General features: G+C 62.6%; 5 protein-coding genes across 5 annotated transcripts; 3 read left to right on the plus strand and 2 right to left on the minus strand.

The window, feature by feature from the left end:
- Positions 1 to 32: 32 nt before the first annotated feature.
- CHLRE_12g517550v5 (uncharacterized protein) lies at positions 33 to 2,619 on the minus strand. Its single transcript, XM_001696903.2, has 5 exons — positions 2,066 to 2,619; positions 1,692 to 1,805; positions 1,300 to 1,530; positions 885 to 997; positions 33 to 748 (listed from the first exon to the last, which is right to left on the minus strand). The coding sequence occupies exons 2-5, from the start codon at positions 1,767 to 1,769 to the stop codon at positions 649 to 651; spliced, it is 522 nt and encodes a 173-aa protein (XP_001696955.2). The 5' UTR covers positions 1,770 to 1,805; positions 2,066 to 2,619; the 3' UTR covers positions 33 to 648.
- A 340-nt stretch (positions 2,620 to 2,959) lies between these two features.
- On the plus strand, positions 2,960 to 5,809 carry CHLRE_12g517600v5 (uncharacterized protein). Its single transcript, XM_043068327.1, has 8 exons — positions 2,960 to 3,143; positions 3,474 to 3,606; positions 3,739 to 3,791; positions 3,970 to 4,182; positions 4,342 to 4,395; positions 4,590 to 4,728; positions 4,908 to 5,107; positions 5,246 to 5,809. Exons 2-8 carry the CDS (start codon positions 3,510 to 3,512, stop codon positions 5,414 to 5,416), a joined length of 927 nt encoding a protein of 308 aa, XP_042918422.1. The 5' UTR covers positions 2,960 to 3,143; positions 3,474 to 3,509; the 3' UTR covers positions 5,417 to 5,809.
- Positions 5,810 to 6,080: 271 nt separating this feature from the next.
- CHLRE_12g517650v5 (uncharacterized protein) lies at positions 6,081 to 13,382 on the plus strand. The gene is made up of 6 exons (XM_043068328.1): positions 6,081 to 6,545; positions 6,656 to 6,744; positions 6,920 to 7,201; positions 7,367 to 7,489; positions 7,677 to 12,556; positions 12,753 to 13,382. Exons 1-5 carry the CDS (start codon positions 6,335 to 6,337, stop codon positions 11,853 to 11,855), a joined length of 4,884 nt encoding a protein of 1,627 aa, XP_042918423.1. The 5' UTR covers positions 6,081 to 6,334; the 3' UTR covers positions 11,856 to 12,556; positions 12,753 to 13,382.
- A 196-nt stretch (positions 13,383 to 13,578) lies between these two features.
- CHLRE_12g517681v5 (uncharacterized protein) lies at positions 13,579 to 16,110 on the minus strand. The gene is made up of 3 exons (XM_043068329.1): positions 15,809 to 16,110; positions 14,650 to 14,755; positions 13,579 to 14,520 (listed from the first exon to the last, which is right to left on the minus strand). Exons 1-3 carry the CDS (start codon positions 15,856 to 15,858, stop codon positions 14,404 to 14,406), a joined length of 273 nt encoding a protein of 90 aa, XP_042918424.1. The 5' UTR covers positions 15,859 to 16,110; the 3' UTR covers positions 13,579 to 14,403.
- A 100-nt stretch (positions 16,111 to 16,210) lies between these two features.
- Positions 16,211 to 20,818, plus strand: CHLRE_12g517700v5 (uncharacterized protein). The gene is made up of 7 exons (XM_001697028.2): positions 16,211 to 16,690; positions 16,967 to 17,244; positions 17,443 to 17,604; positions 17,860 to 18,004; positions 18,218 to 18,360; positions 19,022 to 19,270; positions 19,500 to 20,818. Exons 1-7 carry the CDS (start codon positions 16,441 to 16,443, stop codon positions 19,605 to 19,607), a joined length of 1,335 nt encoding a protein of 444 aa, XP_001697080.2. The 5' UTR covers positions 16,211 to 16,440; the 3' UTR covers positions 19,608 to 20,818.
- The last annotated feature ends 680 nt before the right edge of the window (positions 20,819 to 21,498 follow it).

Here is a 21,498-nt window from a genome sequence, read left to right on the forward strand (position 1 = left end):
TCCAGCCACGTCCAGCTCGCAAGCACACACACAGATTGCATTGGTTACAAGAGGGACCTGCTGACGCAGTTCACGAGCCACGCACAGCAGGCAACAAACCAAGCAGCATCGAAGCCACACACCGTGCCATGCTATGCTCGCCAGCAAAGACCGCAAACCAGACACCGACAGGTCTCAACCTGGGGTCCTGCGCGCCGGCACCGCTTCTTGGGCGGCGCCGCGCTCTCCTCGATTTGGCATTGCCTGGTTCCTCGGCTACGCACATGCACGCCGGCACTGCTGGGCACAGGCCCTGCACCGCCGCCAGGTCTCTGAGCCGCTGCCGCAGCTCCCAGGCCATGCTACAGTTCGCATGTGCTATCCTCGGTCCTCTCAGCTGAATCCATAAATGCGGCGTGCCCACTCGTGCAGCATACCGTTCGGTCGCATTCCTGTGCTGTTTAGTATGCAACCACTCAAGTAACCACACTCGCACCACCACACCGCAGCCTCCAGCAGCTATCCCCCGCCACACTCAGCGGGTGTTTCGTTTCTCCGCACCCCGGTGACACAGGTCTGCGCGCACTACCAGCCTACCAGCCCGGACGTCCCCGCCCTCAGCAGTCGCCTATCCATTCCTGCCGGCGCCTCAGCCCCCTCGCCAGGCCGCTACTTCCGGATGCGTGCCGGCAGCAGGTCGTCTCGCCGCCACAAGAGAAGCAGTATGGGCGCGGTGGGCCGGTTCAGCAGCCGCGTCTCGCTGGCAGTCCTGTGATAGGAGGCAGCGGGGCCGCACAATCACACCGCTATGCTTGTGCCGCGAAGCCCCAGGGCCGCTCCTCAACCTCCCCTAAGAGTCTTTGCGAATCCTGCTCTGCAAGGTGGTATTTTTCCCTGTCGCTCACCAGTAGCTGGGGCTGAGCTCCGACGTCAGCGCCTTCACCGCCTCGTACTCCTCCAAGCCGCCGGAGTGGCGGGTGTATGAAAGGATGGTGATCAGCCCACCCGGCATCACAACCTGCGATGCGTGGCAAAGTGGCGACAACGATGTTGGATGCCGTGCGCACCCCAGCCCGGCCGCCAATCAGCAGCGCATAAGCAGTAAAAGTGTACCCAAAACCAGCATGGGGCATGCAGCGAGGCAGCTGCGGACACAGGGCTTGCAATATGCTCATCATGCCATGCCGGGCTGGCCAGGATAGCAGCGGCCGTTGCAAGGCTTGCAACTCGCTCCTATACGGTACATACAGAGTATGCGCTTGCAAGAGCCAATACACCGCTCCTCCGCAGCGTACCCTAATGCACACCACGCGCACCCACCTCTAGCGCTGCCTCCACCGCCTCCACGGTAGTGTTGGTGGAGGTGGTGGTGACCAGCTTGTCGGGGGCGCCCGGCAGGTAGCCTAGGTTGAACGCCACCACACGCGCTCGCCCGCTGCCCGCCAGCTCCTGCAGCCGGCTGTGGCAGGCGGTGTGCAGCGACAGGCGCGGCCGGACCTCCGCGGACAGGTGCGACTCGAGCCGCTCCCGCGTGGAAGCGGTGGCTGCTTCCTGCAGCCGTTCAGGCGGGGCTGCAATGTGAGCCGTGGCTTGGCCGCGCTAAGCGGATGAGGCACATCAGCACATGTCTGTCTGGTGGCGGGGGACTGGCGGCTCAGCAGTGCACACGCCTGCATGCAGCGTACAGACTGCACAACTCCCAGTATATACACCTGGATATCAAAACCTATCACGTGGCCAGTTGGTCCCACAGCTTGTGCCAGGAACAGCGTGTCATGTCCGTTCCCCATGGTTGCGTCAACGGCGGTGTCGCCGGGCCGCAAGGCCTGCATAGCAGCGGCGTCCCAGTCCGTTAAGCCGCCTCTGTTCTTGTGTACCGGACACACATCAAGAACCGTGGACACCACAGCTTAACATGCGAGTGTTATGCGTGCGGCGTGAACTCCTGGGCCGAAGTATGTCCCAATCGCGCTCTCACAGTGCCTGCACAATACCGCTGAGGCTCACCAGCCGTACGTCTGCGCCCTGGCGGCGCTGGCGCCGTTGCACTATTCCACACGGCTGTTGCAGCTGTCATGTATCCTACCTGGGCCCATGCAGCTTGAGCAGCTGTGATAAGGCGCGAACCCGTGGATAGCACGTCAACTAGTCCCAGTGGCGAGTCCGGGGACGTGGCAGGCGCTTCTCCAGGTGCCAACGCGACCGCCTGCACCTGTGCTGTGGCAGACGCCGCGCATACTCTCGTTCGTTGTGCGCTGCCATGGCATCGCAGTCCTACTAGCTGTAGTGCAGGCCGAACAGTTGTTTGCGAAGGGTCGACGGAGAGCGTGCGATACTGCGTGCGATAGACGGGCAGCTGTGGGGCCAGCCGCGGCGATGCCCTTAAAACCAAAGGTCGTAGACCTGTCATCACTGCTGCAATCTGCTTTGATTGATGTTACAAGTTCATGCTCGTAGATTGGTCCAAACGAGCCAGGAAGCTCATGGACCGCCAAAACTAGTCTCAAAAGGATTATTCAAAAAGCAAAACAGTTCATGCAATAATATATCTAAATTGGTCGTGCCGTAAGGTCGTTACGTCGCAGCCTTATCGCGTGAATGACACGCGCTAAACCCCTCTGGTCACCACTGGCCATCGCGTCCATCATAGTCGCGGGAATCACCTCCCACAGCGTGCTTCTGATATCATCGTACGCCTTGCACTCAAGCAGCACATGCCTCTCATCCTCTACATGCTCCTCCCCATCAGCGTGGCAAAGCGGACATACTCTCTGTGCTCTCTCCCTGTGCGCACCCTGCGCACCGCGTGGGTTGTTAGCCTCAATCATCCACACGCCCATCCTGAATCTCATCATGGAGACATGCCATGCTCGAGGAATGTAGATTTGCGTGTGCCGTGTTTCCCCCATCCAATGCTTGTAACGACATATCTTCACGCCAGGCTTGACCCCTGCTTGCGTCACAAAATCCCGTGGATTAACCTCTAACCTGTTGCTAGCCCAGTCCTCCTCAAACTTCTCGCGTACCTTCCCCATGAGGGAGGCAACATCCAGTTCTTGCGTAGTAATGCGTAATCTGCTTTGCGACAACGCTAACTCATGCAAGATTGAAATTGAATCCACGCGGTGGTGCCTGGTTTTGCGCTGTGCGTCGTGAGGAGACAGGTCAGTGTAGTATTTACTAAACGTAACTAGTATTTATCGAGTGTTGCTTTTAGAAGCGAACTGGTTTCTTCAGCTTCCCAGCTGCACCGCGATATTTCATTCGGCTTGTGCTCACTTCCGGGGCTAGTTCACTCTTGTAAACATCTTGGTGATACATCTGAAGTACTTTGCAAAGGCGAGGAGGACATAAGTTAGCACAAAAGCCCGCACAAGCGAACGTGCCGGTCCTCAACAACTTGTGCTTGGGGCTGCGATAGTTGACAGTCATTCTGAGCACAGATAATTTCCTACAATGCGCGGGACAAGCTTGTAGCGCTGGGAAGCCTGCAGGGGACCCGCCTTGCCGACGGCACGGAGTGTACAAACATGGCGGGACGGTTCCAGGAGCAAGCGGAGTACGGCGTAGCCGAACTGTATGCGGCCACAGGCGGCTTTCACAAGCTGTGCTTGATTGGGGAAGGAGGTGGGTTGGCCTTGCAGAGTACAGGGCCAGCCGCAGTGCTGGTTGTGCACAGGGGCGGGGAGTCCATTTTTGGTACTGGATCCCATGCACTGGCGCAACAGCGTTGATTGACCGTCACCTTGCAATGTGCAGGCTTCGGCAAGGTTTACCGAGCGATGATCAACTATACCCCGGTCGCCATCAAGGTGCGACGCCCGCACCCTTTTAACCTGCCCTGGACCTTCCCGGCCGCCCCTTGCCAACACCAGCACCCAGACACCCTGCTCTATCCCCTCACAATCCACTTACACAAACCCATATCCACCACACACGCCGCCAAAGCCTGACGCCATGAAGCCATGGACCCGTGTGTGCATTGTGCAGGTGCTGGACAAGCAGGGGCTGCAGGGTATGGCGGAGTTCCTGAACGAGGTGCGCCTGGCCCGCAGCATCCAGCACCCGCACGTGGTGCGCCTGCTGGGCTTCACGGGGGACGCCGCCAAGGGCGCCAGCCGCGGCAGCGAAGGCAACGGCACGCAGTGCCTTGTGTATGAGCTGCTCACCAACGGCAACCTGGAGGACCGCCTGCTGCGGAGGGTGCGTGCGCGTGTGTGGTCCCAGCGGGGGTGCTTGCGTAACGAGGTGCGATGGCTGCAGTTTCGGTGCAAAGGTGTTGCATCTCGCTGTTGCTGTCCTTGTCCAGCCGTGCGCATCCTGACCGGTACGGACCCGTGGTTGTTGGACTTGATGATGCAGATGGCGTCCACACCGCCGCTGCTGTGGCCCACCCGCGTCAAGGTGGCAGCACAGGTGAGCTGGGTGCAGAGAGCTGGGTGAGCGTCAGTGGCACACGCAGCTCGTGTGCACGAGCTGGCTTGCCGACACCCGAGTCATAAACCTGGTGCCACTCTTGTTGTCCGTCCTGTCTTGCATGGACGGCTTCTCCCCGGTTCTGAGTCCCGGTTGAGGTCTCCGACTTACCCCTTCCCCCTCCCCCGACCCAGATCGCGGACGCTCTGCAGTACCTGCACAGCCTGGGCATCGTGCACCGCGATATCAAGCCCGCCAACATGTTCTTGGACTGTAACATGGACGCTAAGCTCGGTGACATCGGCCTCGCGTCACTGGACGGCTGGCGCGCGGGTGAGTGGGCCGTGAACGGGCGGCGAGCGGCGTGGCACTGACGGCGGGTGGTGTGGGTTGAAACGAAAGCTGCACAACAGACCGATGAGAGCCAAACAGCACGCGCACGGTTCAGGTGAGCACCCCTCCCTTGAAAAGTTTGGTACTGCTTGTGGTCTATCCACCTGACCTGCTCGCAGGCGCCAGCCGCGCCGCTGATGAGAACGCGGTGGGCACGTGGGCCTACCTGGCGCCCGAGTACAAGACCGAGGGCCGCAGCAGCCCGTCCACTGACGCCTGGGCGCTAGGGCTGTGCCTGCTGCAGCTGGTGCTGGGGAGAGACCCCAAGGACATTATTCGTGCTGTGCAGCAGGCACTGGAGGAGTGCAAGCTCCCGCAGGTAGGCAGGGGCTGGCGTGCGGTCAGAAGGGGGAAGCGGAGGAGAGGAGTAGGTTGACGAGGAGGAAGTGAAGGAGGCTATTACGGTACTCATGCTGCCCGTGTATTCACAGTCTGTTTCTGCTGCTTCTTTGTGCAGGTTGTGGACGCCAGTGCGGGCGCCTGGGACATGAAGGTGGCTGAGCGTATGCTGAAGCTGGGGCTGTGGTGCTGCATGCACGACGCCAGACAACGGCCGGCAGTCGCCACAGTGCACCAGGAGCTGGCCCGGCTGGCGGGCACGCTGCAGAGCCAGGGGTTACTGGAGTGATTGAGGACAGCGGGAATCGTCATCATCCTTGCTAGGTGCTGAAAGCAGGCAGGGATATGGAGGAGGTGCAGCGCGTGATCTTCTGCTAGGTGTTGACTGCGCGCGGGCTGATCAAGCCATAGGACTGATAGAAGCCCTTTAGCGCATATATTGCGTGATGCAACAAGGCGGATAATGTCTACAAAGGAAGGGGCAGTATGAACTATCCCAGGTAGTGAAATCGATTGGTGACACCGGCACTGGACGGCTGGTGCGCGGGTGAGCGGGCCGTGAGCGGCATGGCGGGATAGTACTGAATGCCGTGTGGTGAGCAACGGACGATGGGCGCCCGTGCGGGGCAACGGGCCTTGGTGCTTGCTGCATCAAGGTAAGAATGAGAAAAGGATGAGACGGCGGCCAACAATTAGTTGCTCTGCTTATTGCGGCCGTGGCGAGGGGGGAGAGGCCCGCAAGTTGGGGAGCGGGGCGGCATACCTTGGCCCCCTCAACATCTCAGCCATCGGCCAGCTGATAGCCTGGTATGCAATCGTATCAGAACAAGGACGCCTCCGTGTGAAGCAAACAATGCAAAGCTGATTGCCACTGCATGGCGTAAAAGCGGTTGTTAGCACAGCACCCCTCTCTTACACTATGCATGTGTTCGAGCATAACCTTGTGTATATGTATAACCAAACTGAGCCCCCAACAATGGCCTTGTTGGCTACGACGTGACCAACGGGTCCGCCAGCGCTCTGCGTCGCTGATAGGCTCTACCGTAAGGCCCTGGCTATGGGGCTGGCTCGCTGGATGTCCCACACTCTCGTCCGTTAGGGTCAGCAGGCGCTTGGAAGCGCGGCCAGCCCGGGCCATCACTCGCTTGGCCACTGTGGCTCTCTTAGCTTCCGTGTCTGTGTGTCTTTAGTTCCAGCTTCATTCAGCATGGACCTGCTGCTGAGCGCGGTGGACGTGGTTCGGCGCGACCCCGAGGACCTTCAAGGATGCGAGACGCTAATAGTTGCCAACTACCAGCGCAACAACTGGCTGAAGGTCGGAGCAGCGCTGATTATCATCCATGATACACAGCTCTTCAAGAAATCGGGGGCGGACTCGTTCTCGCATTACATCTCGAAAAAGTCCATTTTTGGCTTCGGTAAGAGTGGTCACGGCGATTCTGTAGTGATTTGTTGGCCATGAAAATGCTTTGGTGCTTTGGCAAAGCGAGGACCTCAGGGGCTTGCTTTCGGTCCACTGTGCACGCAGGCCCGCGCCAAGCGCTCCGCTTGCTGGCGGCCACCAAACTGGCCAAAATCTTTCCTCCCACGATCGCCCTGCCAACGAGCGAGCGCCAGGCGAGGCGCCGGGGCGGGGGCAGCATCATGGCGAAGGGTCCATGGGTCTATGGCGCCTGTCCCCGCTGCAAAGGAGCTTACAGTAATCGTCCTGAGGGCTTGCGGTCGTGTCGACTTGTGCAACTTCACCGCCCAGTCGCTCAGCGAATCCTGTCGGCTCACCCCACGCCCTCAGGTCCGTGCGCTGGTGGGACTGGAGCCTCGCAAGGCCATCAAGACCTGGGTGAAGGCCAACTTGATAGCGCAGGAGACGGGCGTTCCGCTCACGCACCGCCTGGTGGAGTCGGTGCTGAGCAAGGACCTGCCCGAGTCCTACCGCGCCGCCTGCGCCGACTGGCAGGACTACGTGCACCACGACAGCGAGTACTATCGCTCGCCCCACCACATCGTGGCGGCAGTGAAGCGTCTGTTCAACGGCACCATAGACCTGGACCCGTGCAGCGACGAGCTGGCGCAGGTGGGGGCCAAGGGTGTGCGGAGGCCGGGCAGGCATGGTCGTTCGGGACCCGCAACTGCCCTCTGACTGGCTGGCTGTCCGGGTGCGGCACGGGGCGCTACTGGATGTGGCAGAGCACGGTGACAGTATACACACCTCTCACGATCCCATGTGTTTGTGTTGCAGGTGGGCGTTCAGGCCGCCCGCTTCTACTCGGCGGAGGACGACGGCCTGCAGCCCAGCAACGCATGGACGGGCCGCGTGTACGTGTTCCCGCCCGTGGGCATGCACGGCAACAACATGCTGCAGGTGGGAGGCGCGCGGCGGCTGGCATTGCGGCGATATCCGTGGCTGTAGATAGGGCGGGCCTGCGCGCCTGTTGGCCGCATGCTTAACTTGTAACTCCAGGGCCTGTAGCACGCTCACATACAGTATCTCCTGCCCCAACATGCGTGTTGCTTTCCGCTGTCGCTGTCTTGTGCCGCCTCGTCTGCAGGGCCTGTTCCTGGAGCGCGCCATCGCCGAGCACAGGGCGGGCCGCGTGAGCGAGGTGGTGCTGCTGCTGAATGTGGCCATCGGCCAGAAGTGGTTTACCAAGGTGTTTGACTACGCGCACTGCTTCCTCGCCGACAAACCGCTGAAGCCGCAAACCGCGCCGCCGCCAGGCTGGGGCGTGCCGCGGCCAGAGAGCGCAGCCGCGCTGGTGGCGGTGGCCGCGGCTGCAGCGCTCCTGGGCCCTGGGCCAGCCGATGCATCAGAGCTGTCGCTGGAGCACTCAGGTGCCCGCAGCGGCAGCGGAGGCGGCAACGGGAATAGGGGAGGCACATCGGGGACCAGCAGCAAGGCACGCCGGTCCGGGGGTGGCGGCGCGCGGCGGCGGCAGCAACGACGGCGCAGCGCTGATGAGGACATCGAGGAGACCGAGGAGGAGGAGGATCTGGAGCTGGAAGAGGAAGTGGAGGAGGAGCTGCAGGTACCAGCACCGGCAGCGGGGCGCAAGCGCAGTCTGCACGCGGTGGTACTTCCCGGCTCCGCAGGCGAGCCGCCTGCGGGGCGGCCCCGGCGCAGCAAGGCGGCGGAGGCAGTGAAGGCCGCCGCAGCAGCGGCCGCAGCGGCTGAAGACGACGTCGTAGAAATGGAGTCGCTGCAACCGCTGTCTTCGCTCAACGGCGCACAGGAGGGTGCGGCGGCAAAGTCGGGCGGGTCGCAGGTTGTGCCTGCGGAACGTGCCGCCGCCAGGAAGGCCGCGGCGGAGAAGCGGGCGGCGACCAAGGCTGCCAAGGGGGCGGCGGCCAAGGCCGCCGCGGCGGCGGCAGCTGAGGAAGCCGAGGTGATGCGGCATCAGATGCTCCTGGCGCATCACGCCGCTGCGGCGGCGGGCATGGTGGACCCTATGGCGGCGGCGGCCGCGGCCATGGGGCTCAACCCGCTGACGCTCAAGCCAGATCCCAACGTGTATGGGCTGCTGCCGCCGCTGGACCCCAGCCTCCTGCCGTCGCTGCCTCCGGGGCATTCCGGCCCCGTGGACCCTGCCTTGCTGGCGGCCCAGCTGGCGGCCGCGGCAGGCATGCAGCAAGCGGGCCAGCCGCCGTACGGTACGGCGATGTCGGTGCAGCATCTGGCGCTGCTTGGGACGCCGCTGCATGCACAGCAGCAGCTCCCACTCGCCGGGGCGTCGCCGGGCCTGCCGCCTGGGCTGCTGGCGCAGCCGCCGCCGCACCATCCACAGCTGCTGGGGCCAGGGCCGCCGCGGCCGTTGCTTCCACAGCCCGCCCAGTTGCAGCCACAGCAACAACAGCCGCAGGAGGCGCCGGAACGGTCGCAGCAACCGCAGCCGCCACCAACGCAGCCGCAACAGCAACACCAAGCGCTCCAAGGGCCTGCGCAGTCAGGACACATGCCAGGGCGTGGATTGTTGCCGGGCATGCCAGGCGCTGCTCCTGGCGTGGGCGGCCCGCCACTCGGCATGCCTAACAACAACCCGCACGCAGTTGTTATTGGCATGCCCGGGCTAGGCACGCTGGGTATGCCGGGGGCACACAGCGGCGGCACGCAGCAGTCTAGCCAGATACCAGGCATGCCGGGCGGCCCGCCGCTGCTGCCGCCGCAGCCGCCACCGGGCATGCCTGGTGCGCCTCCGCTAAACGCGCCGCACGCAACTCTGGGCCAGCCGCTGGGGTCAGCGACGGCGCTGAGCGCACAAGGCCAGCCGCAGCAGCTGCCACCACTGCAACCGCCGCCGTCCGGGATGCCGGGGCTGCCGCCGCCTGGCGGGCAGGGGGTGGTGGATATGCTGGCGGCTGGCAGCTTCCCTAGCGCGCAGCCCCTAGGCGTGCTGGGTATGCCGGGGGTGTCGGGTGTATCGGGCATGCGGGGGGAACCCGCCAAGCAGCAGCAGCAACAGCAGCAACAACAACAACACCAGCAACAACACCAGCAGCACTCCCAAGGACTTTCGGGGCTGCAGCCGCCTCCAGGGTTGCAGATGCCGCAAGGGCTTCAGCACCTTTCGGCGCCACAGCCGCTGCAAATGCAGATGCAGGCACCGTTGCAGTCGTCGTCGCAGCTGCAACTGCCGCCGCCGTTTCAGTTCCCGGAACAGCCACAACAGCAACACGGAGCGCAGCAGCAGCAACAGCACGGAGTACAGCAAGGCTTACAGGCCCCGACGGCTTTGCACGCGGCCACAGCAGCAGCTGCGCAGCCTGTACCCGACGCGTGTGTGGTGCCGACCCCTGACCAATTTGCGGCGATGGCAGCTGCAGCAACGGCGGCGGTTGCGCAACAGCAGCAGGCGCAGCAGCAGATGCAGATGCAGGCGCAGCAGCAGGCGCAACAGCAGATGCAGATGCAACAGCAATTCCAGCAGGTCTTCCAGCAGCAGCTAATGCACCAGATCCAGCAGATGCAGCAACAACAACTGCAACAGCAACAACAGCAGGCGCTGCTGCTGCAGCAGAACCATACCATCCAAACCGACCAGCCGCAGCAGGTGCAGCCCCCACAGTCGCTGCAGCAGATCCAAGCACCGCCGCTGCTCCAGCCGCTACAGCCTCTGCAGGCGCATCAGCTGCCGCACCAGCTGCTACAGCCTGTGCAATTGCTCCAACCGCTGCAAGAGCTGCCGCCGCAGGTGCATCAGCCGCAGATGGTGCCGGATGCGGTTCAGCAGCCCCACGGCGCCCTCCAAGCGCCTACGCACCCATACGTGTCGCAGCCCCCGGCGTCAGACCACGCCGCAACGGCCAGCGCTGCTGAAAAAGCCGTGCCTGATGCGCCGCCACAGCAGCCGGCGACGGCTTGTGCTCCTCCGGCCTCTGTGGGTGGCACGGCGCCGGCGAGCGCCGCAGCGGGGCAACCTGCGCCGCTAAACGCCAGCGCGCCAGCGGCAACAGCGGGGCCCTCGGCCTCGGCAGAGGCCGTGCAGAGCATGCAGGTTGCTGCGGAGGCACTGGAGGTGTCGGATTGGCTGGCTGTGGACGTCACGCAGCTGGCGGCGGGAGCTGACGGCGGCGCGCACTCTGCTGGGGCCACGGTGGTGCCGCAGGAGCCAGAGCAGCAGCAGCAGCAGCCAGGCAACGTTGCGTCCATGGCAGGCGGCCCGCAACCGCAAATTCTCCCGGACGCCCCGCCGGTGCAGCAGCTGGCCGCGCAAGCGGACGTGCCAATGCCGCAGCCCGAGGTCATCGCACCTGCAACCGACGCGCTCGCGCCCGACGGCGCCACGGCCGTTGCTGGGAACGGATACGCTGCTGCGGCGGACACCACGGAGCAGGCGTCTGCCTCCACACCGGAGTGGCAGGCCGCCGTCGCAAGCCTGCAGCTGGTGCCACAAGCACTGGCACCGGCACTGGCGCCGGAGGCGGCCCCGTTTGCAGCCCTGCTAGGACCGCCGCAGCCAGCGGCCAACGGTGACCCAATGGACGTCAGCCACATGGCTTTGGTGGCGCCAGCAGTAGTGAAGGCGGAGGCGGGGGCCGAACCCGGCGCAGCAGACGTCACCATGGAGGCGAGCAGGGTGGAGGCGGGCGGACACGCGGCACACGCTGAGCCTGTGGCAGGTCCGGCGGCTGGCAACGGTCACGCGGCAGCAGGCGCAAGCGACGGCATGGGCGCGGTTGTGGCGACTGCCGGCGCGGAAGTGCAGGTGGCGGTTGCGAACGGCAATGGCCATGCGCCGGACGCGGCTGCAGCTGCTGCCAACGCTGGCGTGGCGTTCGCGGCCGGCGCGGCGCCTGCTGCTAGGCCTGCGGCCAACGGCGCCGCCGGTGTTGCGGTGGCGGTGAAGCAGGAAGGCGGGGGTACCACGGCTGCGGGCGCCTCGGCAAGCCAAGCCGCCGTACCTTCGATCTTGGGGGAAGCCGTCTGTGATAAGCAGGCAATGTCAGCGCACAGCGGCGGCGCCTCCCGCCCTGCCGGTGGCTCCGCACGCGACCCCCGCCAGTTGGCCACTCAGGCTGCGACAGAGGCGGCGCCACTGGATGCTGCGGGGCCCAACACCGGTGAGGACGGGGCCGGCGCGGCAGGTGGCAGCGGCTCGAGCGGGCAGGCCGATCCCGAGGCGGTGAACCCGCGCGGCACCGTCGTGGTGTACATAGGCGACAATACAAAGCGCTTCTGCCAGATTTTCTCGGAGCTGGGTTACATTCCCGGCTACAACGCATGGGCGATGTAGGCAGGTGATCGAAGCCTTGGGCAGGGGGCTCTCGCAGGGCAGGCGAGCCGCTCCGCCCGGCTTTGGCAGACACTAACTGAACTAGGCAGGTTTGACATGCGGGACTTGCGCGCGTCTTGACGTGTACAATGTGCAATTGCTGGGGTGCCCAGCATTATGTAGTCGCTGCACAGTGATCAAATGGTAATCACCAGGTGAATGCGCGTTGGATATGCGCTCCGCGGCCGTGTATGCGTGATAAGTAGAGCCCTTCCGGGTCTGATGTCGTTTCTTGTGCAATGAACTTTTGGGTTCCCTGGTATGGCCGTACTGCCAGCAGCGGCGTTGCGTCAGCGGGACGGGGCGGCTCGAGTTGGGACTGCAGCTCCGGCGGCACGCGCGCCATATCCGTAATGCGCAGGATGGGGCGCAGGACGGACCGCTTGTACTGTATAGTGCAGCGACGTGCGAGGCGTGGCCCGAGCGCACCAGCCGGCTTGGAAGCCACCAGCTGGCTCACACCCTCTAAACATCTACACCGCTCTCACACACCCGTGCTAGATACCTACGCCTCCCTGCCGGTTTCCGCCCACCGAGCCGTTGCAGCAGCCCTATCCGCTATCTAAGTATGCTTTCAAAACTGTGGCGCAATTCTGTGCGTTTGCGCTACAGCGCGATTCAGGCGAATCTAAGCAACATTATGGATTGCTTCCTGTATACCGGTACGTGATCTTCTTCCCAGGCCGTGAGAGCGAGTGCAACGTGTGAACGAAGCCAGTAACCAGGGGGGGGGGTACGAACTAAACCTCCAGACCCCATGTCCCAAAACCTCCCGACCCCCCCTCCGGACCGACCGACCGACCCCACCACCGTGCAACACCTCAAAACCCCCCTCAAAACCCTTTGGTTTTTAGCCAGGTCGGTGTCAATCGACTGCTCTCGGCGAGCTCTACAATTGTATACCTTCGGTTCAGCTGGAGGCACAACTTGACTGGCAGCCATGCCACACATGTCCATGTGTCCATGGCCGACCACCGACCCTTCTGTCAGACTACCGGGGCGTGCGCTTAAGCTTACAATTGCGCTGTACATATGATGTTTGAGATTGTGCGACGGAAGAGATCGGTGGACTTTCTCCCGGGATCATGTGAAGAATCCCGGGATTCATGTCACGCTCGATGGCCGGCGGCAGCCTTGTCGCCATGACCCACACCAAGCCTTGGCCGTTACAAGTTAGCATCAGTTCGCATAGTCTCCATGACACCAGTGAGAGACGCTCGAGTGGGGCTCTACGCTACTACGATGCCAATGTGGACAGACATGCAGCCGCTTTCCTGAGGCCAAACGTAATGCAAATGCTTTAGTATGTGCACGCTAATGTGTGCTAGTGCTTGTGCTATTGGGCGGAGCGTTTAGAGGGGCGTTTAGGGCGCGGAGACGAAATCTGGCAGTCCCACCCACATCCGCGTGACGAAACCTTGGGGACCCCCAACCCCAACGACCGACCCTGAACTTTGAGGGCCCATAACTTTGTAACATCCGCATCCATAACTTTGCAATTACTACCCTGATTGAAACTCTGAAAGTGGACTTGGAGTCCTCTCGTCAAGCTCTTTCGTTTGAGAACATGGGGCCTTTCCCATTCGAGACTACCCCCCCCCCCCTGCTCTGTCAGGCCGTGAGAGCGAGTGCAACGTATGAATGAGCCCAGTAACTACGCTTCACTGGCAGGCGCAAGAACGTGCAGAGCAATAACTTACAGGCAATGTACCCGCTACAGTGCCCTCCACGGGTGCAACATGCCCCCACGGTATTAGGGCCATTCGTGGCTCTTGCCAACGCCGCGTCCCCACACGGTGAAGCAATGTGTTGAGTTTGCGCTTAGAACAGACGACCACTCAGGACGGTGTATTGGGGCTAGCGCTTAGACAGGATCAACCCATCACATCAACGGACCTCGGCTGGACGGCTGGGGAGTGGGGAGGGCAGGCTCAACCTGTCCTCCATACTCTGCACACACACGCTGCAGCAGCACACACTCCCAATCACTCGCTATCATTTTGCCCGATTGCAGGTCCCTAGCAGTGTTCCGCATCTGTACCAGCTACATATACTGGATTGTCCGATAGTTTCGCACGGCATGTCAATACTAGCCGCATTGTCAAGTCCAATTTGGGAACTTATTGTGGCCGCTCTGCTCCTCTCCACGTGACCACACACGCCAACCTCCTTACGGGACTTTGCCAACCTGTGGGAGGAAGGCCTGACGGCGCGTAAGTCCCTACTCTAAGGGTAGCCCCAGCTCGTCATCAAGTCCTTTTACGGCGTTCCTGCTACACAACCTGCCTTACCACTGTCCCATCGCACACCAACTAACCTCCTTATCGCAACGCAAGTCCGTCTCAGCGCTCCCCCACAGCCATTTACTGCAAGGCGTCGCATGACCGACACCTCAAACACACCTGATTGAACAGGCTGGTTGCACGCAACGAGCGCCTCGCCCAGACACCGCGACCCGGAGTTGGGAGGCAGCAGCGGGCCAGGGGAACCTCCAGCAACTAAGTCAACTTCAACCAGCCGCTCCCGCGCCGCCCTCCTGCCGGCAGAAGACCGCCGGCCGGTCGCGGCCCAGGAGCTGCAGGATTAACAGCAGCCGCACGTTGCGGGCCGCGTTCTCGTCACGGTCCTGCGGGTGCCAGCAGCAGCGGGGGCGGGGACCAAGTGTGTCGCGCGTCGCCCACCAAAAATCCTGCCCCCGCCCCAATTCCTGCCCCCGCCCACGTTCCAGCCGTCATCCCATGTCACTCCCACTCACCCACGTCGTGTGACAGTCATTGCAGACCCGGACATCGAAGCCCGCGCCGCCCTGCGGCAGCTCCTTGATTGCGGCGCAGGCTGCGGCGCCCGAACTTCGCACACATCTGGAAAGGGCAGGTCATGGGCGAGGTCAGGGACGGCGTGTACTGTGCCCTCACCATGCTCGTGCGGAACTCGTTGATCATGATGACGTGGCGCGCGAACCGCTCACGCAGCAGCCGCACGAACCCCCTGCGTGGCGGCTGATCCGCCCAGCTGACCGTGCCGTGGTAGCCCGCGCTGCCGCCACCCCAGTCCAGCACGCTTTTCTGCTGCGTCACCCCCGGCTCTCCGCCCATCAGGCGCACGGCCTCGCGGCACAACACCCGCTGCGTCCAGCAGTAGACCTGCAGGCGCTTCTGCCGCCAGGCGGGGGCGGCGTACAGCGCGCTAGCAGGTCCACAAAGCCGAGCTCGCGCACAGGTGGCTGCACTGCCGCCTCACCGCTGCACGTTTTCCTTGTGCTCTTTAACACAGGTGGCTGCACTGCCGCCTCACCCTGCCGCCTCACCCTGGACCCCGGCACCGCAGCTGTACTTGTATTCAAGGCGACCGAGGACGATCTGCCTATCCACCGCCCGGGCGGTTGGCAGGCTGGACTGCCAGGCGCACAGCGCAGGGTCCGCCTTCAAACGCAGCCTGCGTCTGCTGGTGTCGGGACTGTGCACCATAGCGGTCGCGTTGTCCCGCCCGCCCTCTGCCTGCCGCGTTCCGCCGCCCGCACCGCCACAGCGGCGGCGGCGGCTGCGGAGGCTGCGGCGGTGCGGGCGGCGGAACGCGGCAGGCAGAGGGCGGGCGGGACAACGCGACCGCTATGGTGCACAGTCCCGACAACAGCAGACGCGGGCTGCGGCCGCCAAGCAGCGCCACAAGCGCCGCGCGTTTACGCACTGCTCGGGGGCGGAGCACCGCACGAACTGCGGCTACAACTAACCAGCACAGCTGTGGCGTCTAAAGGCGGACACTGCGCTGTGCGCCTGGCAGTCCAGCCTGCCAACCGCCCGGACGGTGGATAGGCAGATCGTCCTCGGTCGCCTCGACTACAAGTACAGCTGCGGTGCTGGGGCCGGCGGGCAGGGCAAGGCGGCAGTGCAGCCAAGCGTCCGAGGATGGCTAACCTTAATGCACCTGCGACTGCGCGGCGCCTCTCCACCAGCCTCAGGCACATGATGGCTCGCGTGAACACTCCTTTTGCGCGCAAGGGGGACGCAACAAGTGACGGTGCTGACTCGTGCTCTGAAAATGGGAGCGGCCAAGCGAGGAACGGTTGGGCCATGGAATTGCAGTCGTCGAGCGGGAAACCCGGGGTCGCGTGTTTTAGCATGCTTTCGAGTGAACTGCTGCCACGCTAAGTGACGACGATGACGTCCTTTGGTTGCTCGTGCTCCGCGTCATCAATGACCATTCTTTCATTCTTTCCCACCAGGCTGCCAATTCCTAGCAGCGCCAATAAATAAAATGTCTGTCTCTTCACACGAAACATACAAACATTCCCTCGCCTGCCGCACGTTCACGACCTCGACCAGTCGACAGGCCCCCAACGCTTAACCTCGTGATCACACCCATTCCGTGCTCACAGCAACCTCTCAGTGATCTCTAGCTGTCCGAGTTGTGCAGCTGAGGCGAACGCTCATAGTTCCGCCCAAAGCCCTTGTCTGGCTGTGGCGCTCCGATGTGTAGCGTGGGCCCCGGCCGCAACGCTCATGTAGGGTTTGCAAGCACAGCAAAGATATGCCGTCGCGTTCGGGCCATGCCAGTGACAGCGGTTCGCAAGCCGGACACGGACAATTGCGGCCCCTCGACTTCGGGAAGTTCGAAGCGCGGCTTCATCAACGAGCTGCTTCGCGGGCCACAGCCAGACCTGTTCAAAGCACATCCTAAGGTCCGTCAGATCAACCATATCCTGCGTGGCCGCCACGACCGGCTTCGCGGACTGGAACGACCGCTCGGTGCTGTGGTGCTCCCCGCCTATCTGTGGGGCTCCATCGCCGCGGTCATTGGTGAGCGTCGCGCGTGCGCCGCTACGGCGAACTGAGTCCTGGGGCTCGCGGGGGATCGCAGCCGCTGCTGGGGAGGGCCGCCGCCCGCAGGGACCGCACAGGCGTTGCGCAAGCGGGAGTCGGGCACTGCGCTGCTGACACGTCATGACGTCACGACAGCCAGGACAAGGACCTCGCCTCCCGCGCCCCCTTGCGAGCTCTCAGCCCCTTCCAGAGCCCACACCAATCGCCGCCGCATCTTTCCATTCCCTCCTCCACTATCACTGCCGCCCGCAGGCCTGCAGTCCGCGCTGCCGGTCCTGTCCGGCGCCGCGGTGGGCGGTCTATTTGCCGTCATGCACCGCGTCTGCAACCGCAAGCTGTGGGCGGCGCCGCGCCAGCCCCTCACTGTGGTGGTCACGGGCGGCTCGCGCGGGCTGGGCAAGGCTCTGGCGCGGGAGTTCCTGGCGGCTGGGGACCGGGTGCTGCTGACCAGCCGCACGCAGGCGGCGGCGGACGCGGCAGTGCGGGAGCTGCGGGAGGAGGTGGCGGCGCTGAACGGCTGCTGCCCGCAGGTGCGCAAGGAATGGCTGGGCCGAAAGAGTGTAGGCGGCGTAGGTGTGCTTCTAAGACGGGGCAGTGCCGGATCGTGGGCTTGTTACGTTGTGGTCGGGGCGGGGCGGGGCGCAGCAGGCGAGGGGAGTGGCTGGTTGACCAGCACGGTGCACGTGTGCGAGTGCATTCAGCCATGTGCTGCTCCGGCGCCTATGCAGGTGGTGGGCGTGGCTGCGGACGTCAGCGATGCGGTGGGCGTGGCCGCTGTGGAGGCGGCGGCGCTGTCATCCTTCGGGCGAGTGGACGCCTGGGTGAACAACGCCGGGTACAGCGGCTCCTTCCAGCCGCTTGTGGAGCAGACCGACGCGCAGATCGAGCAGGTCAGTCCCCCTGCCCTGGCTGCCCCTGCCCCGCTTCTACCTCCTGACCTGCTCCGGTCACTATATGTGACGCCAGCCCACCCCCACCGTTACCATGCACGTGCCACTTAGCTAAGTCCTCGGCCCCATGTTCACAATTACCGTATCAGTTCCTGACCTCCATACCCTACGCCTTCGCTGCGCGCATGTTGTACTCAACGCTCCTTGCTTCAACTCCCTTGTGTCTTGCCCCACCGCCGCCCCCACCGCTGTCAGGTGGTCCGCACCAACCTGCTGGGCACGCTGCTGTGCACACGCCAGGCCGTGAGCCTGATGCAGCACCAGCCGGGTGGAGGACACATCTTCAACATGGACGGCGCCGGCGCAGACGGCTTCGCCACTCCCAACTACGCGGCATACGGTAAGCAGGGCAGGACGGAGGTGGCTTTTTCAGTGCAGGCATGGCCTTGGAAGGGGTTGCCTAGCTCCGCGCGAACGTCTCCGCCTTCTTGCTCCGCCCCTCCCCCCTTCTCCCATTCTCGCTTCTAGTTCATGACTCATGAGCAGTACTGTGCACATGCGACCCATCCGCAACTCCACGCCTGCATAACGTTTCCCTTCCACCCCGCCACAGGCGCCACCAAGGCCGGCATCACGCAGCTGACGGGCACGCTGCAACGCGAGCTGGCGGACACACCCATCAAGCTGCACACAGTCAGTCCGGGCATGATCCTGACCGACCTGCTGCTGGAGGGGGCCACCACCGCCAACAAGCAGGTGTGGGGGGATTACATGCATTAAGTTTACGAAGTGAAGTCGTAGGCAGGTACAAAGGTACACAGTAGTCGTCGTTACCGATGTCCGCGGAGTCCAGCGTCCGGCGCCCAGCTCCAGTACGTCCAGGCGCTCCGAGGCTGCTGCTCTCCCAATTTGCTGCCTATCCTAAGTTGAGATGGGTTGCCCGAGAGGTCTGGTAGTAGTGTAAAGCTATGTTATGCTATATAGTCGCGTAAAGCTCAGTAGTGCTCAGATGCGAATGCAGATGCGCGTGCAACGGTCGCGGTCGCGCGCGCTGGACTTTCCTAGACCCGTCTTGCTTTGTACTCACCTGCGCGCCGCGAGCACAGGCGCCGCACCAGGGACCGCGCGACGCATGCACGCAAGTGGGGCAGAGGCAGGGGGCGGTCATGGGGAGGGGCGAGTGGGTGTGTTTTGGATGCGTGGGGAACCCCCCGTGTGTGTTGTGGGAATGGCGAAGATGGCAGTGGTAATTGGGGAGGGGTCCGCGCTTGACTATTTTGCGCTCTTGCTGTCGCTCGGTTTCGGGCAACGTGCGCTTGTGCTTCTAGCCTCCTCTTGAACCCTCGCCACACACAACACATTCATACACACACCATCCGGACCATCATCCATGCCGCCTGTCACTCCGCCCGCTCAGGCCTTCAACATCCTGTGTGAGCACCCCGAGACCGTGGCCGCCTTCCTGGTGCCCCGCATTAAGAGCGCCGTGGCCCGCGACGTGAGCGGCACCTACACGCGCTTCCTGACACCGGGCTCAGCGCTGTACCGCCTGGCCACCGCCCCCGCCCGCCTGGGTCGCTTCTTCGACAAGGAGGGCCGCGCTGTGTACCCGCCCGAGCGCGAGCGCCTCATGGGCAGACACGCCAAGTCCACCGCCCGCGCCCAGGTGCGTGTGTCTTCAGCAGTGTGTGTAAGCGCGTGTGCTACGCGAATAGGTAGTTGATTTGCACAGCGGGAGGACCGGCCGTATGTATAGGGGCGACAACGCTGGCTTTACACATGGCTGGCCTTATGTGCCGCGGCCTTGCTCCAGCCCACACCCTCCGCCCCGCACGTCCATTTATGCTCCCATCCAATCCACCCACCGATCCCTCTCCTCTCCTTTCCTGCTTCAGGCGGCTGCTCGGCGACAGAGCGGCAGCCTGGCGCTGGCCTACAACCTGAGTGTGCTGGCTGGTGTGGTGGTGCTGCTGGCAGAGGCGCAGGTGCTGCACCACACCTGAGACACCGTGCGGCATGTGAAGCGGCCAGCCGCAGGCACGCCGGTTTGCTGGCATGCCGGCTTGCCGGGATGTCAGCTTTGGCGTGTTTGGAGACCGAGGTCGATTCCCAAGAGTGGTGGAGAAGCGGCAGGATCAGGAGGATACGTGGGGGGTTATGCAAGAAGGGTGTAAAGGCTGTATGCACAACCTTCTTACGTCATGCGCCGGCCAGGTGGCTTTTACGGCCACAGCCAGGAGTGTTTCCTGTTGTCCCCTCAGCGCCCGCGCCGTCATTGATGCAGGCGCTGGGGGTGTTGCGTGCGTGGCTAGGCTTGTGCTGCTGGGCTTATCACCAACAATTGTTGCTTGATGAACTGTGCTCACCATCGGGGCTTGCGTTTCATGCGGTATGCAACCCGAAGAGGAGTGCAGCACGGAGCACATGTTAACTTTACAATGTGTGATTGTGCGTGTGTGTGTGTGTGTGTGTGTGTGTGTGTGTGTGTGTGTGTGTGTGTGTGTGTGTGTGTGTGCGCGCTATGTTTTGGTGCTGTTTGTGTCGAGAGAGTTTGGCAAGAGCCATTACGAGAGGAAGCGACTGTGCGCCTGTTGACAAGCGGGGTATTTGTTGTACGATGCGAGAGGAAGAGAGTGTGCGCCTGTTGACATGCATTGTGTCTGTGCACGTGTTATGGCGTTCAGTTCCAAACACGCACCCTCGAATTTGTATTCCATGTTCGGCCAAAGAGCAAGAAACATATCGAAATTCCGTTTTGTTTTGTTTGACACGTTTCGCGAGAGGCCATGTTACAAAGGGGTACACGCTGATGAGACGCCAATGCGCATCCTTGCAAGGTTGTGGCAAGCCGTATTCGTACATCTGCAACTGGTAAATGGTTGTAGGTGGTTCGGACTAGGAGGCATTGTACACTATGACCGAGAGAGAAAGGACAGCGTGTGCCCAAAGGCAGTGTGGACATTGGGAGGCAGGATGCGCAAGGTCAGGGGGTGTGACATAAGCTGAGGGCGGTGGTGGCGTGCGCTGGGCTGCCGACTCGATGCGCTGGGGCTGTTTGGTTGGCGGTCGTGCAGTTGGACGGATGTTGGACGTTGACCGTTCTGCAGGCAGCAGTTGAACGTGATGGCAGAGAGCTGTGGCATGGAACGGCAAGCCATGTTGCCGCAGAGGAGCTGTAAGGTCACTGCCGGAAGCCGTGTAAGGACATCACACGGGACAATTTGCATCGGTTACAAGGAGATGTCACTGGGGCAAGGGGCACTATGACCAAAGCACACGGGAGACTGCACCTCAACTTGCACGGACAGGCAAATACGCGATACAAAGGGCTCAAATCAACGCAACGTGAGTGCATAAACGCGCTGAATGGACCGTCACCTGCCAGGTCATGGACCGTCAACTGCTAGGCACACAAAGGCATCTCTTGCACCGTTGAAGAGGCATACACACAACTCATGTCACCATACCTGTGGCTGGCGTCATACCCCAGGAAGGGACTCTGGTGAAACTCAGCTTCCGTATACGAACTGACACGTTGACCAGGGGGGGGGTAGAAAGCTCAGATTCTTACCCCATGCTCAAAATTACAGAGCTTCAGGAGAGCATTATGCACGTACTTTTAGTTTTACAAGGGGGTGTCTGGTGAGGAAGTTCTGGGCCGCCAAAGTTGGGGGGTCGGTCCTCGTCCTGGGTAAAAGGGGGTGCCATTCTCAAAAGTTGGGGGTCCGTCGGGTTTCGGGAGCCCATCCTGGCGGATTTCGGGAAGCGCCCCACAAGCAGAAGTGGGGGCCAAACGCAGCAGTACAAGGCTCATATGTGCACGTTATGACGTAATAAGCACAAACAAAGCGTGGGAGGGCTAAGTTGCGCGTCCGGGCGTGGACATGTCGGGAC

Source organism: Chlamydomonas reinhardtii, chromosome 12 (assembly GCF_000002595.2).
Source record: "Chlamydomonas reinhardtii strain CC-503 cw92 mt+ chromosome 12, whole genome shotgun sequence".
Lineage (NCBI taxonomy): Eukaryota > Viridiplantae > Chlorophyta > Chlorophyceae > Chlamydomonadales > Chlamydomonadaceae > Chlamydomonas > Chlamydomonas reinhardtii.

What these genes read in the sequence shown, in the direction of transcription:
- CHLRE_12g517550v5 (XM_001696903.2), bottom strand. Translation starts at nt 1,769, where the DNA reads ATGGGGAACGGACATGACACGCTGTTCCTGGCACAAGCTGTGGGACCA. An exon ending in CGGTGGAGGCAGCGCTAGAG is followed by an intron (nt 998 to 1,299) that starts GTGGGTGCGCGT and finishes CACGCATCGCAG; the next exon opens with GTTGTGATGCCGGGTGGGCT. An exon ending in GAGCTCAGCCCCAGCTACTG is followed by an intron (nt 749 to 884) that starts GTGAGCGACAGG and finishes CTCCTATCACAG; the next exon opens with GACTGCCAGCGAGACGCGGC.
- CHLRE_12g517600v5 (XM_043068327.1), top strand. Translation starts at nt 3,510, where the DNA reads ATGGCGGGACGGTTCCAGGAGCAAGCGGAGTACGGCGTAGCCGAACTG. An exon ending in GTGCTTGATTGGGGAAGGAG is followed by an intron (nt 3,607 to 3,738) that starts GTGGGTTGGCCT and finishes TGCAATGTGCAG; the next exon opens with GCTTCGGCAAGGTTTACCGA. An exon ending in AGGACCGCCTGCTGCGGAGG is followed by an intron (nt 4,183 to 4,341) that starts GTGCGTGCGCGT and finishes TTGATGATGCAG; the next exon opens with ATGGCGTCCACACCGCCGCT.
- CHLRE_12g517650v5 (XM_043068328.1), top strand. Translation starts at nt 6,335, where the DNA reads ATGGACCTGCTGCTGAGCGCGGTGGACGTGGTTCGGCGCGACCCCGAG. An exon ending in TGCCAACGAGCGAGCGCCAG is followed by an intron (nt 6,745 to 6,919) that starts GCGAGGCGCCGG and finishes CCACGCCCTCAG; the next exon opens with GTCCGTGCGCTGGTGGGACT. An exon ending in ACGGCAACAACATGCTGCAG is followed by an intron (nt 7,490 to 7,676) that starts GTGGGAGGCGCG and finishes CCTCGTCTGCAG; the next exon opens with GGCCTGTTCCTGGAGCGCGC.
- CHLRE_12g517681v5 (XM_043068329.1), bottom strand. Translation starts at nt 15,858, where the DNA reads ATGTGCCTGAGGCTGGTGGAGAGGCGCCGCGCAGTCGCAGGTGCATTA. An exon ending in GCAGTCGCAGGTGCATTAAG is followed by an intron (nt 14,756 to 15,808) that starts GTTAGCCATCCT and finishes TGCCCTTTCCAG; the next exon opens with ATGTGTGCGAAGTTCGGGCG. An exon ending in ATGACTGTCACACGACGTGG is followed by an intron (nt 14,521 to 14,649) that starts GTGAGTGGGAGT and finishes TGGCACCCGCAG; the next exon opens with GACCGTGACGAGAACGCGGC.
- CHLRE_12g517700v5 (XM_001697028.2), top strand. Translation starts at nt 16,441, where the DNA reads ATGCCAGTGACAGCGGTTCGCAAGCCGGACACGGACAATTGCGGCCCC. An exon ending in TGAACGGCTGCTGCCCGCAG is followed by an intron (nt 17,245 to 17,442) that starts GTGCGCAAGGAA and finishes GCGCCTATGCAG; the next exon opens with GTGGTGGGCGTGGCTGCGGA. An exon ending in AGTCCACCGCCCGCGCCCAG is followed by an intron (nt 19,271 to 19,499) that starts GTGCGTGTGTCT and finishes TTCCTGCTTCAG; the next exon opens with GCGGCTGCTCGGCGACAGAG.